The 18768-nt window shown below is 43.7% G+C and overlaps 2 protein-coding genes across 2 annotated transcripts in view; both read right to left on the bottom strand.

Moving 5' to 3' along the window:
• Positions 1-18768, bottom strand: part of IFI35 (interferon induced protein 35) — a 118467-nt gene that overhangs the window by 85938 nt on the left and 13761 nt on the right. The gene's annotated exons all lie outside the window — the stretch shown is intronic.
• Positions 11036-12229, bottom strand: LOC138664869 (uncharacterized). Its single transcript, XM_069751879.1, has 2 exons — positions 12197-12229; positions 11036-12092 (listed from the first exon to the last, which is right to left on the bottom strand). Exons 1-2 carry the CDS (start codon positions 12208-12210, stop codon positions 11210-11212), a joined length of 897 nt encoding a protein of 298 aa, XP_069607980.1. The 5' UTR covers positions 12211-12229; the 3' UTR covers positions 11036-11209.

The raw sequence follows: 18768 nt of genomic DNA, 5'->3' as shown, positions 1-18768 counted from the left end.
AGCAAATTTCATCTGGACTCCCCAGGCACAAGAAGCATTCTCTCGTTTAAAAATGAAATTCACGACGGCTCCCATATTACGCCAGCCTGACCCAGAATTGGCATTCATCATCGAGGTGGATGCCTCAGACTGTGCGGTCGGTGCTATCCTCTCTCAAAGGACAGGGGAAATGAAGTTGCTGCATCCATGTGCATTTTTCTCACAACGTATGTCCTTAGCCAAAAATAACTATGACGTGGGTAATAAAGAATTGCTTGCCATTATATCAGCATTCAAAGAGTGGAGACATCATCTTCAAGGGGCTGCACAGCAAATTTTGGTGTTGACCGATCATCGCAATCTAGAGTTTATCAGGTCTGCAAAATGCCTCTCTCCTCGGCAGACCCGTTGGAGTCTGTTTCTGAATCAGTTTAATTTTGTAATTTCATATCGACCAGGCTCCCGCAACAAGAAGGCAGACGCATTATCCCGAATGTTTTCAAGTGATGTTAACCTCGTAACAAAACCCAAGCCTATTGTGGCCGATACTAAAATCGTGGGAGTAATACATGGAGATTTGCTGGAAGATCTGAAAGCAGCATACGAAACAGACTCTTTTCTATCACGTCCATCAGGGGACGTACACCTATTTTTCAAAAATCAAGTATGGACTGATGGTCGACGACTATATGTGCCAGAAGCAGCTCGGTTAAAAGTTCTACAACTAGTGCACAACTCTAAAGTTGCAGGGCATAAAGGGGTACAGAAAACGCAGGAGTTTTTGTCACGTTTCTTTTGGTGGCCGAACTTTCAAGAAGATGTGAAGAAGTACGTTAAGTCTTGTGACATCTGTGCCAGACATAAGACCCCACGTGTATCTCCTATGGGACTACTGCAGCCTCTTGCCATTCCAACACGGCCATGGGGATCGATTTCAATGGACATCATAGTGGATCTACCTGATTCCAAGGGAAAGACATCCATTCTGGTAGTAGTGGATTGACTTACGAAAGCAGTGCATTTTATCCCGTGTACAGGTCTGCCTTCAGCAAAAGATACAGCTGATCTGATAATTTGCAATGTTTTTCGTCTCCACGGAGTGCCGGATGAAGTCTCAGATCGAGGTATGCAATTTACATCTAAATTTTGGCGCAGTCTGTGCTCAGCACTAGACATCAAGGTACGATTGTCAACGCTTATCATCCACAATCTAACGGTCAAACAGAACGTACGAACCAAACGCTGGAGCAGTATCTTCATTGCTATATTTGCCATCTGCAAAATGACTGGGTAGATTTGTTGCCATTTGCGGAGTTTTCATACAATTCACAGAATGCCTCTACGAAACAGACGCCATTTTTTGCAAATCTTGGATATCATCCAAACATCCTTCCCAAGAATCCTGTGGCGCCATTAATACCAGCAGTCGCAGAAAGAATCTCTCTCCTACAGAAAAATCTGAATGTCCTGAAAGACACATTAAGGGAAGCTCAGGAGAAATATAAAAAAGCTGCTGACAGGTATCGTAGACCCACTCCCACGTTTAGGATTGGAGATCGAGTGTGGTTATCCACTAAGAATTTGAAATTGAAGATTCCTTCTCCTAAATTAGGACAGAAGTTTGTGGGACCATACAAAATCAATAAGATTGTGAGTCCATTGGCTGTACGTTTACAGCTACCAAAATCAATGAAGATTCATCCCATATTCCACGTGTCTTTGTTGAAAGCCGCCACAGCCAATCCATTCCCAGAGCGATCCCCTCCGCCTCCCGATTCAATTGAAGTGGACGGACAGGAGCAGTTTGTGGTGGAGAAGATCTTGGATTCTCGAATTCATAGAAATGGTTTACAATATTTGATCAAATGGCAGGGCTACGACACGGAAGAAAATTCATGGGAACCGGTAGGCAATGTCAATGCTCCCCGTTTGATTAGACAATTTCATCAGCGGTATCCTGCAAAGCCTGGGCAAGTTGCGTCCAGAGGCCACCGTTAAGAGGGGAGTATTGTTAGGATTTGAACCTGCGACTCTTTGTTTGCTAGTCTGTTCCTTTGCTTGGTGAGCTATTTGGAACTTGCTTGACTTCTGCCTGAAACCATATGAACTTCGTCTGGGATAGAGATCATCACCTGTCCTGCTGATTTGTCCTCACCCTGATTGAGCTTGATTGGACCTGCTATATACAGGTCCTTCTCAAAAAATTAGCATATAGTGTTAAATTTCATTATTTACCATAATGTAATGATTACAATTAAACTTTCATATATTATAGATTCATTATCCACCAACTGAAATTTGTCAGGTCTTTTATTGTTTTAATACTGATGATTTTGGCATACAACTCCTGATAACCCAAAAAACCTGTCTCAATAAATTAGCATATTTCACCCATCCAATCAAATAAAAGTGTTTTTTAATAACAAACAAAAAACCATCAAATAATAATGTTCAGTTATGCACTCAATACTTGGTCGGGAATCCTTTGGCAGAAATGACTGCTTCAATGCGGCGTGGCATGGAGGCAATCAGCCTGTGACACTGCTGAGATGTTATGGAGGCCCAGGATGCTTCAATAGCGGCCTTAAGCTCATCCAGAGTGTTGGGTCTTGCGTCTCTCAACTTTCTCTTCACAATATCCCACAGATTCTCTATGGGGTTCAGGTCAGGAGAGTTGGCAGGCCAATTGAGCACAGTAATACCATGGTCAGTAAACCATTTACCAGTGGTTTTGGCACTGTGAGCAGGTGCCAGGTCGTGCTGAAAAATGAAATCTTCATCTCCATAAAGCATTTCAGCCGATGGAAGCATGAAGTGCTCCAAAATCTCCTGATAGCTAGCTGCATTGACCCTGCCCTTGATGAAACACAGTGGACCAACACCAGCAGCTGACATGGCACCCCACACCATCACTGACTGTGGGTACTTGACACTGGACTTCAGGCATTTTGGCATTTCCTTCTCCCCAGTCTTCCTCCAGACTCTGGCACCTTGATTTCCGAATGACATGCAAAATTTGCTTTCATCAGAAAAAAGTACTTGGGACCACTTAGCAACAGTCCAGTGCTGCTTCTCTGTAGCTCAAAAGTGGCTTTACCTGGGGAATGCGGCACCTGTAGCCCATTTCCTGCACACGCCTGTGCACGGTGGCTCTGGATGTTTCCACACCAGACTCAGTCCACTGCTTCCTCAGGTTCCCCAAGGTCTGGAATCGGTCCTTCTCCACAATCTTCCTCAGGGTCCGGTCTCCTCTTCTCGTTGTACAGCGTTTTTTGCCACATTGTTTCCTTCCAACAGACTTACCATTGAGGTGCCTTGATACAGCACTCTGGGAACAGCCTATTTGTTGAGAAATTTCTTTCTGGGTCTTACCCTCTTGCTTGAGGGTGTCAATGATGGCCTTCTTGACATCTGTCAGGTCGCTAGTCTTACCCATGATGGGGGTTTTGAGTAATGAACCAGGCAGGGAGTTTATAAAAGCCTCAGGTATCTTTTGCATGTGTTTAGAGTTAATTAGTTGATTCAGAAGATTAGGGTAATAGGTCGTTTAGAGCAGAGGTCCCCAACTCCAGTCCTCAAGGCCCACCAACATGTCATGTTTTCAGGATTTCCTTAGTCTTGCCCAGGTAATAATTGCATCACCTGTGCAATGCAAAGGAAATCCTGAAAACATGACCTGTTGGTGGGCCTTGAGGACTGGAGTTGGGGACCTCTGGTTTAGAGAACCTTTTCTTGATATGCTAATTTATTGAGACAGGTTTTTTGGGTTATCAGGAGTTGTATGCCAAAATCATCAGTATTAAAACAACAAAAGACCTGACAAATTTCAGTTGGTGGATAATGAATCTATAATATATGAAAGTTTAATTGTAATCATTACATTATGGTAAATAATGAAATTTAACACTATATGCTAATTTTTTGAGAAGGACCTGTATACCTGGCCCTGTGCAGCTTCCTGTTGCTGAATATTTTGTGTGCTCAGTCTAACTGAGTGAAGCAATCTCTGAGCTCCTGGTTGGAAGGTGTCTTGCTGGCATCTTTCTGCTTCTTATTGAAATTCTGCTGCTACTACCCTGAACTCCTGCTGCTCATACGGACTTTGTGCACATGTGTGATCCAGGCGGGCCCTGGCTCAGGCTGGTCCCTGCATCTGCGGATATATTGAACTGCCACTGCCATATATTGCATCTCCCGAGGTCTTTCCACAGTCCGGTCACTTGTATACATCTGCTTCGGCCACTGACCTTCAGTCCTGTATCGCCAGTAACGTGACATGGATCTATTCTAATGATTACTGGACATCATGGGAACATAGTCTTAAGGTACCTTCACACTGAGCGACGCTGCAGCGATACCGACAATGATGTCGATCGCTGTTTGGTCGCTGGAGAGCTGTCACACAGACAGCTCTCCAGCGACCAACAATCCCGAGGTCCCCAGTAACCAGGGTAAACATCGGGTTACTAAGCGCAGGGCCGCGCTTAGCAACCCGATGTTTACCCTGGTTACCAGCGTAAACGTTAAAAAAACAAACACTACATACTTACCTTCTGCGGTCTGTCCTCCGGCGCTCTGCTTTCCTCTGCACTGTCAGTGCCGGTCAGCCGGAAAGCAGAGCGGTGACGTCACCGCTGTGCTTTCCGGCTGGCCGGCGCTGACACAGGATGCAGGAGGAGTGCAGAGAAGCAGAGCGCCGGGGACAGACAGCGGAAGGTAAGTATGTAGTGTTTGTTTTTTTTAACGTTTACGCTGGTAACCAGGGTAAACATCGGGTTAGTAAGTGCGGCCCTGCGCTTAGTAACCCGATGTTTACCCTGGTTACCAGTGAAGACATTGCTGGATCGGCGTCACACACGCCGATCCAGCGATGTCAGCGGGAAGTCCAGCGACGAAATAAAGTTCTGGACTTTCCTCAGCGACCAATGATCTCCCAGCAGGGGCCTGATCGTTGGTCGCTGTCACACATAACGATTTCCTTAACGATATCGTTGCTAGTCACAAAAAGCAACGATATCGTTAACGATATCGTTATGTGTGACGGTACCTTTAGCTAGACTGGGCTGACCAGCACCTTTATCACCCATCTATTGTGTATGAGGCCTGATGGCTATCAGAAGTGTGTGACCATCCAACACTAATCTGTCATGGCCAGGAAAATTATATTCAGCGCTAGGACAACAAATTGAATCTTTGTCCTGGGTGTAGTAAAGCTGAACTACACCTCTAGTAACAGCCTGAAGGGAGACTTTTATCAGACTACAATGAGACACCAGAGGACAGCTGTGTCTCCTCACAGTTTGCTAATGTCTGTATCAGCTGCTCCACCTATGTGATCTTTAGCCTCATGCCTCAGCTGGTCGCCACCCATAAGCCAATATAACTCTGATCAGTCTAGGCAAAGACTTGATGAATGAAACCTGAGAATATCTTGGCCATTTATAACAAGCTTACGTACTGTAGGTGATGTACAATAACAAATTATATTGTGGTACCGTGTTAGCCAGAAAAATCGATGTGAATACTTTTCTGCCCAATGACGACAAAAGTATTCTAGGAGTGATACTTTTATTGGCTAACCAGAAAATAATATGTTTGCAGCTTTCAGAGCACAGTGGCTCCTTCTTCAGGTAAGATTACAAATGGTTAGCCAATAAACGTATCACTCCCAGAATACTTTTGTCGTCATTGGGCAGAAAAGTATTCACATCGACATACTGTAGGTAAAAGTAATTTTTTTATCCACATATTCACATGATGGGAGTATGGACTATAACTCCAACAATAGTTACGGTACTTTAAAATTTCAGTAAAATTAATTTTAATGTTTCAAGTATAAAAGCAAAATAAAATTTAGAGTTTAGAGGTGACCTTAACATACTTCGCTATGGCTTTCTTAATAATCTGTCAGGGGAGTGCTCCATACACATTGGTCTGTCAGACAATAGTCTAATATGCATGGATGCCTCCTGACTCTCCCTCCACAGATGATGTCGGGGGATGGGTGGGAGAGAGGGATGTGGCATATCTGAATTCGGACTGACGATCCTTTTGTTCTCGATAAGGCCAAGTTTACACTTGCGTATGGCTGCTCTGTGGATGGCTGCGTACGTCCTCCCTTAAGCTCCGCCTACACTTCGCCTACTTCCACATGCGTCCTGCGTACCTATCTTTAACATTGGGTACGCAGGGACATGCGTTGTATGCGGATGCGTACGGATGCAGCGTTTTGACATGCCCGCCGACCGCAACTTTTTGCGTTCCCGTGCAGTCGGCAGGCATGTCAATACACTGCATCCGTACGCATCCGCATACAACGCATGTCCCTGCGTACCCAATGTTAAAGATAGGTACGCAGGACGACGCATGCGGAAGTAAGCGGAGCTTAAGGAGGACATACGCAGCCATCCGCAGACCAGCCGTACGCAAGTGTGAACTTAGCCTAAGATAAGATGTCTGGCAGAGGGTATGGGAGAGTTGAGGGATAGATGGTGGCCCGCTGAATGATCAGCCAAAACATCGTTCAGCTGATCGCTGTCTTTTGCAGGGACATTAGGTTGGAGGGATTTGATAAAGGAATGTAATGTAATTTTTCTTAATCTCTTGAATGGCCTAAAGCAAATTAAATTACAACTAATTTGAATCAGGGTTTTGTAAAATTTAAATCTTTAATCTAAAATTGATTCTGTGGGGCTCATCCCTCACTCCGATGCATTCAATGCTTTCTCTGCCCTTTTGTTTTTTGTAATCTTGCCTGAAGAAGGAGCCTTTGTGCTTTGAAAGCTTGCAAACATATTATTTTCTGGTTAGCCAATAAAGGTATCACTCCTAGAATACTTCTGTTATCATTGGGCAAAAAAATGTTCACATATGCCCTGGTATTAGAATGTCAAAGACACAATGCAGAGGTCCATAGAAATACTCTCTTGTGCTGTAAAACAGAGAATTGGTTTCACCACCCTTCTCCCTTTGTGAATAATTGCTAATGTGTCACTAATTAGTAACACGCTTTGGTTACCAGCCACTGATACTATATGCAGTAGTGCCTGCAGCCACAGAAGGAGTCATTGCCCTGTGTTGGTCTGGCCAGCAATGTTACTACACCCTTTTGTATGTTGCACCATCACTAACAGAACAAGACCCTAGGAGCTCAACTCCGCCCGGAGAAAATGGAAGAATTGCTTAGAATTGTCCTTGACATCTTAGGCCTCTTTCACACTTCAGTCTTTCGGCGTCAGTCAAAAACCGCCATTTGTCAAATGACGGATCCGCCATTTTTTTTTGGCGGATCCGCTATTTTCCCATTGACTTGCATTAGAGACGGATTGTGGCGGATGGTCGTCCGTTCCATCCGCCATGCGACGGATCCGTCGATATTTGGCGGACGTTGTCTAGACATTGACGGACTTTGTAACGTTTTTTTGGTGCCGCCGAAAAGGCGGACCGCAGCGGATCCGTCGTGTCCGCCTTTTTTTAGAATAGGCGCCTATGGGCGACGGATCCGTCGCGATCCGCTTTTTGGCGGATCCGTCGCCTCAATCCGCTTTTTTTGATTGAGCATGCTCCAAAAAGTGGATACTTTGCCCAGACAACCCAAAAACTATATAAAGAGGACAGGTCATTCCCAAATGTACCAGCCAGCAAGAGAGACCCTTCCATGCAAGAGACCCAGCCAGAGCCTGCCAGCAAGACCTTGCCAGCCAGGCCCTGCCAGCCAGCCAGAGAGGCCCTGCAAGCCAGACACCCTGCCAGCAAGACCTTGCCAGCCAGGCCCTGCTAGCCAGCCAGAGAGGCCCTGCAAGCCAGAGACACCCTGCCAGACCCTGCCAGCAAGACCTTGCCAGCCAGGCCCTGCCAGCCAGTCAGCCAGAGAGGCACTGCAAGCCAGAGACACCCTGCCAGACCCAGCAAGCAAGACCTTGCCAGCCAGGCCCTGCCAGCCAGCCAGAGAGGCCCTGCAAGCCAGAGACACCCTGCAAGCAAGACCTTGCCAGCCAGGCCCTGCCAGCCAGCCAGAGAGGCCCTGCAAGCCATAGACACCCTGCCAGACCCAGCAAGCAAGACCTTGCGAGCCAGGCCCTGCCAGCCAGCCAGAGAGGCCCTGCAAGCCGGACCCTGCCTGAGACAGCCATGTGAGTACTGCCATCCAGCGTGCGTGCGTGCGTGTGCGTGCGTGCTTGTGTGCGTGCTTGTGTGCTTGTGTGCGTGCGTGCGTGCTTGTGTGCGTGCGTGCTTGTGTGCGTGCGCCTGCCTGCCCTGTTTATATGTTTTTCATACTATGCTGGTATTTTGAATAGCTGAAGTGTAAAATGTGTTTTGTGTGTATAAATGATGTGTGATGTGTTCTGCATTTTTGTTGTTCTCCATAATGTACTTGTATTTCAAATAAAGAGCAGTGTAGCTCCTACTGTACCATAAAAAAAATTAAATTTTAAAAAATATAGTAATAAAAATTTCACAAAACTGTCAGTAGTCTCATTTCAAGATAAATGTAATATTGGGTAAACATGCAGTAAAGGTTATATATACAAATGTGTAATGCAAATCTTTGCTATAGAATGTTATCTGGTTTTAGAAAATACAATCTGTAGGGTAATCATAATTAACAATTTTGGGAATTGGTATTTTAATTTCGAATGAGGAACATTTTTTATAAGGTGAAACTTTGTTTAGGTGGGTTTTACCAACATGCGCATTGCGCATATCAATTTAAGTTTTGGTGTTGCTTTAAAGGGTTTTTTGGGGTTTTTTTTTGGTGGGGAAACAGGGGCTAGAGGGTTTGGCAGCTTGTGCATCAAGCATATCTACCATATAAAGTATGACGGTTAAAAAAAAAATTATTTCATTTTGTGTTGGAGGAAATCTAAAAGTTTTTTTAAAACGATGTAAGTGTAAAGTCCCTACAGCTGCATCTATCCTTTTGTATAGTAGCTTAGAACTCTCTGTATACTTACAGATCCTAGGGACCAAGAGGAACGCAAGGGACTGACCAACCCAAGATTGACGCCAGACCATAATGTCGTCTTCTGAGAGCCCCCCAGCACATCAGCAGCAAACTGAGGTCTTTTTTTTTTTTTTTCCTTCTAAAATATTTTTTTGGGGTACAACTATGGTAATTGTTTTTTAACCCTTTATGTGTTCTGTATTCACAGGAATATGAAGCAGAGGGGCTAACAGAAGGAGACGGACAGGGTGGAGAAATACAAGGAGCGGGAGCGCATAGTGTAAGTATGGAACAGACCGATCCTCACATACAATGCACTACACCCAACACAAACATTCAGCACAGCACACAATACATATGCCTCGATCAAAGAACATTATTAATTTTATTTTTTTTTTAAATTAGTCTTCACAATCTGGGGCTCGACGTAGAGTTCCTCAAAGCACCTCCCATAGTCGTCGGAATGATAATCGCGGCGGTCGCCGAAGAGTAAGTTCATTTTTGTTTTGGTGTTTAGTAAAATGTAAAATTCATGTGTTGTAATCTTTCCCTTTTTATTCTTATCTTTTTGTTAGGCTTCACAGCGTGCTCCCGAACAAGATGATGAAGAGGAGGGCATCGATGTGAACACCCTCATCGAAGCAGTACAAAGTCGGGAGCCGCTGTGGAACATGTCGGACCGCCGCCATGCTGACCAGTTAATCACCCGACGGCTATGGGAGGAAGTGTGCAGTGCTGTTATGGATAACTGGGAGGAACTCAATGCTGGGGCCCAGGATCTAGCGCGTAAGTATTCACACTTCATTACCTTATGTTAGCATGATTTAATGTGGTGTATAGTAACCAATTTTTGCTTTCTCTTTCCAGGTAACAGGATTATCGTGCGGTGGCGGTCACTCAGGGATCGCTTCAAGAGGGAGTTTAATAAGGAGATGCAGGCCCCGAGTGGATCTAGAGGACGCAGGAGCAGATACAAACATGCCAGAGCCCTGTCGTTCCTCCGGTCGACGCTGCTGAGCAGAAGGTAAATATTCAACACCACATATTTTCTGTCAAACTGTAAAAATGTGTAACCTTCAATTTTTTTTGCAGCAAGGGCAATTGTAATATCCAGATACTAATTTTTTTTTTCTTCTTTAACAGCACTTTCTGCAGCACTCGGGAGCCTGCATCAGAGTTGCACCTCTCTGGAGCGATCCCTCAAGAGTCCGCCACCGGGGACCACGTCGACCCCTCTGTTTCTGCACCTTCCCTTTCGTTTGATCCCTCAGCCTCATCCACCAGCGCTGGAGCAGCAGGGCGGACTTCGTCACTTGAAGCTGCAGGTGATGAGTTAGAGTTCCCTTTACCCCACCCCTCTGCCACTGCCGCAACATCTAGACCAACTTTGTGGTCAGGACGGCAGCGCCAGAGAGGTCAGGAAAGGAGCTATGCGCCTGACTTTTTGCAGCTGAATGCATCCTTTCACAGTGCCATCAAGCTTTTGAGTGAGCAAACGTCTGCTGGGTTCAATATGCTTAACAAAAGCATACTTGAACTCAGCAGTCGTCTGGATAGGATGCAATCAGATGCAAACCAGTCACCAAGGCACTGTTTTTTTCAGTCGGTCCTCAGGCACATGGAAAATCTAACTCCTGACCTGCAGATGCATGTGATGCAAGTCTGCCACACTGCTCTAGCGCAGGTGATGTCCCATGCCCCTCCACCTACCCTTCATGTTTCAACACCTTTCCCCTCTCAATCCACCGTCTTATCCTCCCGTCCGTCCTCCTCCTGTCCGTCCTCCTCCCGTCCATTCTACTCCTTCGTCATTTGTTCCTTCCCCCCTTAGTCTTTCCCAGTTTTTACCGTCCCCCTTCCATTCTTCCCCTTTAACTTCTCCGTTCCCAATCCCACCAACACCTTCATACCTCACACACACCACATCTGCACCTCAACTCTCTACACAACCTCATGTTTTCACCACCCATTCCACTTCTGTTCCTCCCCGTGATGTCCTGTCCCCCACTCTCGACGTGGTTCGCCCTGTCAGCCCCTCCGCTACTATCTCCACCCCAAACTATGAGAATCTGTATATAAATAAACAGTTTTTTGGTTTAAAAACAATTTTATTGTCTTTCTCTTTTTTTAAAAAAAAGTTTTTAAGTCACCAAGGTTATGGCAATAGTAACAATAAACAGTGTTTAAAGGGTACCGTTGCAAAACATACAATGCTGCATTAAAGTACAAAGATTTTGTAAGCAAACAAAAAATGGTATTTTTACAAGTGTAAAAAGAAAAAATTTTTTACACCATTTCATACTGCCAGTCAACTGATCCTGCAGGAGACATGAAGTAGTCTGCAAAACTGTCCCGCATTCTGGAGACTGCTACTGGACTGCGAAAAGTGGGGTTTTGGTAATCCCGTAAGGTGCTTTCTGACACATTATCCTCCAGGGAAACTTGTTCTTTTGATAAAACAAAATTGTGCAGGACAACGCACGCTTTGACCACATCATCGACAGTTTCAGTCTGCAGTTTAATTGCAGTTAGCAGGACTCTCCATTTGGCAGTTAAGATGCTAAAAGCACATTCCACTACTCTTCGTGCTCTGGTTAAGCGGTAATTGTAAATTTTCTTCCTCTGGGTCAGTCCACTACTTCCAAAGGGTTTCAGCAAATGTGGGGAAAGCTGGAACGCATCATCTCCAACGCAAACAAATGGTAATAGTGGACCAGTGGTTCCAGGGAGAGGTCTAGGGGGCGGAAACTCAAATGTCTCTCCATATAAACGGCGCCCCATTGGTGAATTTTTAAAGATTTGTGAATCATTTGCGCGTCCATACGCACCGATATCAACAGCGATGAACTTGCATTGTGCATCGGCTATGGCCATCAACACAATAGAGAAGTACTTCTTATAGTTATAAAACTGTGATCCAGAGCCTGAAGGTTTGACGATCCGTATGTGCTTTCCATCAACTGCTCCAACACAATTTGGAAACTGGCAAATTTGATGAAAATTTTGGGCAATCTCCAGCCACCTCTCCTGTGATGGCTCTGGGATGTATTCCGCTTGTAGGCACTCCCACAATGCCCGGCAGGTATCTCTGATGATCCCCGAGATGGTGGATATCCCAAGCCGAAATTGAAAATGGAGGGATGAGAACGACTCTCCAGTTGCAAGGAATCTGTTAACAAAACGAAAAGACAATAATTAATAAAAAAATTCAAAAAACAACATTACAGTTAAAAGTATGATGAATGAGAATCATTTTTAAAAAAAATTACTTACCGAATAGTCACCATGAGACGCTCTGCTGGTGATATGGAGAATTGCATCTGGGTGTCTCGTCTCCGTATACAGTCTTCCACATAGCCCAATAAAAATTCGAAATTTTCAGCTCTCATCCTCACATAATTGAAGAACTTCTGAGGGTATTCCCTTAGTTCGATGTAAAGCGTGGAATAAACACCACGGGTCATACGTTGTGCTGTGATGGGATGGATCCACAGCCTTCTCTTCCGCCGCTGCCGTAGGATGCGCAGTCTTTCTTCCTCCCTCTCTCGAACGCTGACTGCCAACTGATTTGCCTCAAAAGTAAAATCCACATAGATCTTTGCAATGTTCGCCAGGACTCCTTCCATTTCTGCCACTTTCTCTACAACCTTTCAAAGATGTGGTGTAAATACACGCTATATATAGTTTTCCAGTAGTTTCCAGTAGCCAATCACATTGAAATCCTCCCCTTTTAAAAAACGGATCCGTCAAACAACGGTTACAACGGATGTAAAAACGGTCGCAACGGTTCTAACGGATCTGTTTTTTTAACGGATCAAGGCAGCTGATCCGTCGATCCGCCACAATGTCGGACATAACTGACGCCACACAACTGAAGTGTGAAAGAGGCCTTAGGGTTCATTCACATGTCAGTTTTTCACCTATGAGAACAATCCATGTTTTTTCGGACAGCACTAGTACCTGTGATAGTCTATGAGGCTATTCACACGTCAGTGTTTTTTTTTCTGGACCAAGAGGTCCATGCTAAATCACAGACATGTCTGATATTGATCCAATTGTTGGATCAGCAAAGAGTCTACAGGTCAGTGATAAAATCAGATAGCACTCTGATAGCTGTCCGTCTTCACTGACTGATAGGAGAAGGGGGAGAAACATTTTTATTTCCTAATGAGTGACAAAACCTGATGAAACTCTGATCACACTCTGATGAAACTCAGTCCATTTTTCTTGTACGTCCAAAACCCTGAATGTGGCTTTATTCCATGTTCCCATGCAGCGTAGATGCTGCTTCTTTATTTATTTGTAGAGACAATCCACTGCTGTTAGAAATTCAAGTAATGTGGATGTGTTTCTAATGAAAACTCATGCCCACTATGGCTGTAAAATTACCATTGAACTATGCAATATTTGGTGCAGTTTTTTCCAGTAGACTTCTGTGAGGAACCTAAATATATACATGTAATGAATGCACTTTCTTTTTTTAAGTGCAGAAGGTTGGCACCCTATATAGAAATGAGAAATGGTGCCCTGCTCCACGGCGGCTGTCCCTAATCAGCCCTAGAAAACCCTACACTGTACTAATGATAACCAAAAATAAGACAGTCATTCAGTATAAGGTGTTAATAAAATATAAATTAAATTGGCTGAAGGATTGAAAAAGGTGGGTGAAAGTGTATACACCTAGGCGATATTAGACATCAACGGGATGCTCCCATTGGTCGACACGTAAATCAGGTACATGGTGGTAGGATTGGAGATATTTCCTTTTGCATTATTGAAGATATTAGGATCAAAACAAGGAGGGGTGACCTTAACAGGCGAATATTGCAGTGCCGGCGGCAGTGCCGGGTATTGAGGTGAGTTTCTCGCATCACACTCACAAGTGTGACCCCGGCCTTAGGCAGATAAAAGGTTAGGGGTGCATTAGTATCACAATAGGGTTCAGATCTATACATATATATCATTATTGTGTTTTTGGTTTGTTGGTAATTTTTAGTAGGTATTAGTGATGAGCGAGTATACTCGTTGCTTGGGTTTCCCCGAGCATGCTCGGGTGGTCTCCAAGTATTTGTAAGTGTTCGGAGATTGTTTGCGTCGCCACAGCTGAATGCATTACAGCTGACAGACAGCTTGAATACATGTGGGGATTCCCTAGCAACCAGGCAACCCCCACATGTGCTCAGGCTGGCTATCAGCTGTAAATCATGCAGCTGAGCCAACAAAAACTAAATCTCTGAGCACTTACAAATACGCAGAGACCACCCGAGCGTGCTCGGGGAAACCCAAGCAATGAGTATACTCGCTTATCACTAGTAGATAGCTAATAAAGTAATTGTTTTTTAAAAAAAATTCTATGTTTTGGATATGTGGGAGCATGGCCTTAAATAAGAAAAGCTTAAAGGGACTCTGTTAGCATAGAATGACTGTTCAACCAAGTATGGGCACCTAGTGTTTGATGGAGGCCAATCATTTACATTCACCTTCCCATCTGCTTGGTTTCTGTCTCTCCACCCTTCTCTGGCCCTAGGAAGCCAAAGCTGTCAATCCAAGGGGAGGAGGAGATAGAGGGAAAACAAGCCCATGGGAAGGTGTATATACCGTAAATGATTGGACCCGTGATGCACTGAGTGGCTTAGTTTGATCAGTCATATTGTGCGGGCAGAGTCCTATGGGTTTGTTCCCACAATGACTATTTTGTGAGTTTTTGAAGTTGCAGATTTTCGGCAGCTTTTAGCGGAGTTAGGTTAGTTGCGTTTTTTTCACTGCACTTCTTTGTGCACTTTTTTATCACTTTTTCATGTTGTAGTTTTTGTCTGTTGTTGGTAAATCATGTTTTAAATAAAGATACTTTGTTATAGATACTTCCTGATACTTCGCTTTGAGCAAACAGTCATTTATAAATTACATGTGTTTTTAGTACGTTTCCGCTGTGGAAAACGCTCTAAAACCGCAAATCGTTATTTTACCTGCAAATTTTCTGCATCTAATGCAACTTGAAGGGGAAAATATGCAATCTCACCCACTTTGCTGGAACTGTAAGATGCTGCATTTTTTGAGCAGCAAAAATATGCAACATTAAAAAGAACTTAACATAAAGAGAACTTAAAATGTCCCCAAACATGTATATGTAGACAATATACACTGCTCTTTAATCATTTTTTTCAACGTACTTTTTAACATTTTATTGTATTTGTTAGCCCCCTTCAGGGGACTTGAACCTGCATTTATTTGATCGCTTATGCTATATACAGCAATACCATAGTACTTCTGTATATAGTAAAAATGACAATCACGGGAGTCTTTAGTAGACCCTTGGCTGTCATGTCAACTAATTTGGCACCCCGCTATCGCATCAAGGGAGATGGATGGTTAGAACAGTGCGCCCCCTAGAAAGTGTGCATATTCTAGCAGAAAAGCTCAGCTCCACGCAAAGCGGTTAGAGGTAAAGGGTCTCCCTCAGAGGTCATGGGTCTTCCAGCAGGACAATGACCCAAAGCACACTTCAAAAAGCACTAGAAAATGTTTTGAGAGAAAGCACTGGCGACTTCTAAGGTGGCCAGCAATGAGTCCAGACCTGAATCCCATAGAACACCTGTGGAGAGATCTAAAAATGGTAGTTTGGAGAAGGCACCCTTCAAATATCAGGGACCTGGAGCAGTTTGCCAAACAAGAATGGTCTAAAATTCCAGCAGAGCATTGTAAGAAACTCACTGATAGTTACCGCAAGCGGTTGGTCGCAGTTATTTTGGCTAAAGATTGTACAACCAAGTATTGGGCTGAGGGTGCCAATAATTTTGTCTGGCCCATTTTTGGAGTTTTGTGTGAAATGATCAATGTTTTGCTTTTTGCTTCATTCTCTTTTGTGTTTTTTCATTTAAGACAAATTAAATGAAGATAATAATACCAAATAATTTGTGTTTCCAAACATTTTGAGGAAGAAAATGAGTATTATCTGACAGAATTGCAGGGGTGTCAATACTTTTGGCCATGACTGTATCATGTTCTTTGGGGTCTCGGCTACCCCCGGAAGCCGAGACCTCGGAGAAGTTCCGACACTGGGGGCGCTATACACTTACCGTATTTCTCAGCGGCATTAAAAAACGGCGCTAAGGCATAATTCTGAGACGCATCTTGCCTCCTTCAATGCAAGTATATTGAGTGAGGTTATGCAGGCTAGTCAGAATATGGCTGTAAGCATGCATATGACATATTTAGGCTAAGTGCACACATTGCAGAATTGCCGCAGAAATTTCGTGGGAAATTCTTCAACTCCTGCAGCGGGTATATCGCATGCGGAATTGGCATGCATATTCCCGCAGAAAACTACCGTTTTGCAAGCATAATTGGCTTGCAAAATGCTAGCGTTTTCCAAGCGATGCTACAGATCGCTTGGAAAACGTGATTGACAGGTTGGTCACACTTGTCAGGCATAGTGTTTGACAAGTGTGATCAACTTTTTACTATTGATGCTGCCTATGCAGCATCAATAGTAAAAGATAGTGTTAAAAATAATTTAAAAAAATAAAAAATCATGATATTCTCACCTTCCGGCGTCCCCCGGCATGCTTCCCGCTCTTTGCGATGCTCTGGTCCCAGTAATGCTTTGTGGCATGATCCCAGATGACGTGCAGTCTCGCGAGACCGCTATGTCATCACAGGTAATTTTCGCAATGCATTACTGGGAGCTGAGCGTCGCGAGGAGCAGGAAAGCTGCACGGGATGCTGGAAGGTGAGAATATCAAGATTTTTTATTTTAATCTTTTTTTTTTTTAACAATTATATGGTACCAGGAAAAGAAAAGGAATTCCAGCTCGACGAGACAGTGAAAAGTAAAAACTTGGTATTTTATTCACTTCATATAACATAGTAACATAGTAACATAGTTAGTAAGGCCGAAAAAAGACATTTGTCCATCCAGTTCAGCCTATATTCCATCATAATAAATACCCAGATCTACGTCCTTCTACAGAACCTAATAATTGTATGATACAATATTGTTCTGCTCCAGGAAGACATCCAGGCCTCTCTTGAACCCCTCGACTGAGTTCGCCATCACCACCTCCTCAGGCAAGCAATTCCAGATTCTCACTGCCCTAACAGTAAAGAATCCTCTTCTATGTTGGTGGAAAAACCTTCTCTCCTCCAGACGCAAAGAATGCCCCCTTGTGCCCGTCACCTTCCTTGGTATAAACAGATCCTCAGCGAGATATTTGTATTGTCCCCTTATATACTTATACATGGTTATTAGATCGCCCCTCAGTCGTCTTTTTTCTAGACTAAATAATCCTAATTTCGCTAATCTATCTGGGTATTGTAGTTCTCCCATCCCCTTTATTAATTTTGTTGCCCTCCTTTGTACTCTCTCTAGTTCCATTATATCCTTCCTGAGCACCGGTGCCCAAAACTGGACACAGTACTCCATGTGCGGTCTAACTAGGGATTTGTACAGAGGCAGTATAATGCTCTCATCATGTGTATCCAGACCTCTTTTAATGCACCCCATGATCCTGTTTGCCTTGGCAGCTGCTGCCTGGCACTGGCTGCTCCAGGTAAGTTTATCATTAACTAGGATCCCCAAGTCCTTCTCCCTGTCAGATTTACCCAGTGGTTTCCCGTTCAGTGTGTAATGGTGATATTGATTCCCTCTTCCCATGTGTATAACCTTACATTTATCATTGTTAAACCTCATCTGCCACCTTTCAGCCCAAGTTTCCAACTTATCCAGATCCATCTGTAGCAGAATACTATCTTCTCTTGTATTAACTGCTTTACATAGTTTTGTATCATCTGCAAATATCGATATTTTACTGTGTAAACCTTTTACCAGATCATTAATGAATATGTTGAAGAGAACAGGTCCCAATACTGACCCCTGCGGTACCCCACTGGTCACAGCGACCCAGTTAGAGACTATACCATTTATAACCACCCTCTGCTTTCTATCACTAAGCCAGTTACTAACCCATTTACACACATGTTCCCCCAGACCAAGCATTCTCATTTTGTGTACCAACCTCTTGTGCGGCACGGTATCAAACGCTTTGGAAAAATCGAGATATACCACGTCCAATGACTCACCATGGTCCAGCCTATAGCTTACCTCTTCATAAAAACTGATTAGATTGGTTTGACAGGAGCGATTTCTCATAAACCCATGCTGATATGGAGTTAAACAGTTATTCTCATTGAGATAATCCAGAATAACATCCCTCAGAAACCCTTCAAATATTTTACCAACAATAGAGGTTAGACTTACTGGCCTATAATTTCCAGGTTCACTTTTAGAGCCCTTTTTGAATATTGGCACCACATTTGCTATGCGCCAGTCCTGCGGAACAGACCCTGTCGCTATAGAGTCACTAAAAATAAGAAATAATGGTTTATCTATTACATTACTTAGTTCTCTTAGTACTCGTGGGTGTATGCCATCCGGCCCCGGAGATTTATCTATTTTAATCTTATTTAGCCGGTTTCGCACCTCTTCTTGGGTTAGATTGGTGACCCTTAATATAGGGTTTTCATTGTTTCTTGGGATTTCACCTAGCATTTCATTTTCCACCGTGAATACCGTGGAGAAGAAGGTGTTTAATATGTTAGCTTTTTCCTCGTCATCTACAACCATTCTTTCCTCACTATTTTTTAAGGGGCCTACATTTTCAGTTTTTATTCTTTTACTATTGATATAGTTGAAGAACAGTTTGGGATTAGTTTTACTCTCCTTAGCAATGTGCTTCTCTGTTTCCTTTTTGGCAGCTTTAATTAGTTTTTTAGATAAAGTATTTTTCTCCCTATAGTTTTTTAGAGCTTCAATGGTGCCATCCTGCTTTAGTAGTGCAAATGCTTTC

Source organism: Ranitomeya imitator, chromosome 2, assembly GCF_032444005.1.
Source record: "Ranitomeya imitator isolate aRanImi1 chromosome 2, aRanImi1.pri, whole genome shotgun sequence".
NCBI classification, from domain to species: Eukaryota; Metazoa; Chordata; class Amphibia; order Anura; family Dendrobatidae; genus Ranitomeya; species Ranitomeya imitator.
Note: the sequence above shows the minus strand (reverse complement) of the source record. Positions and strands in the feature narration are given on the sequence as shown.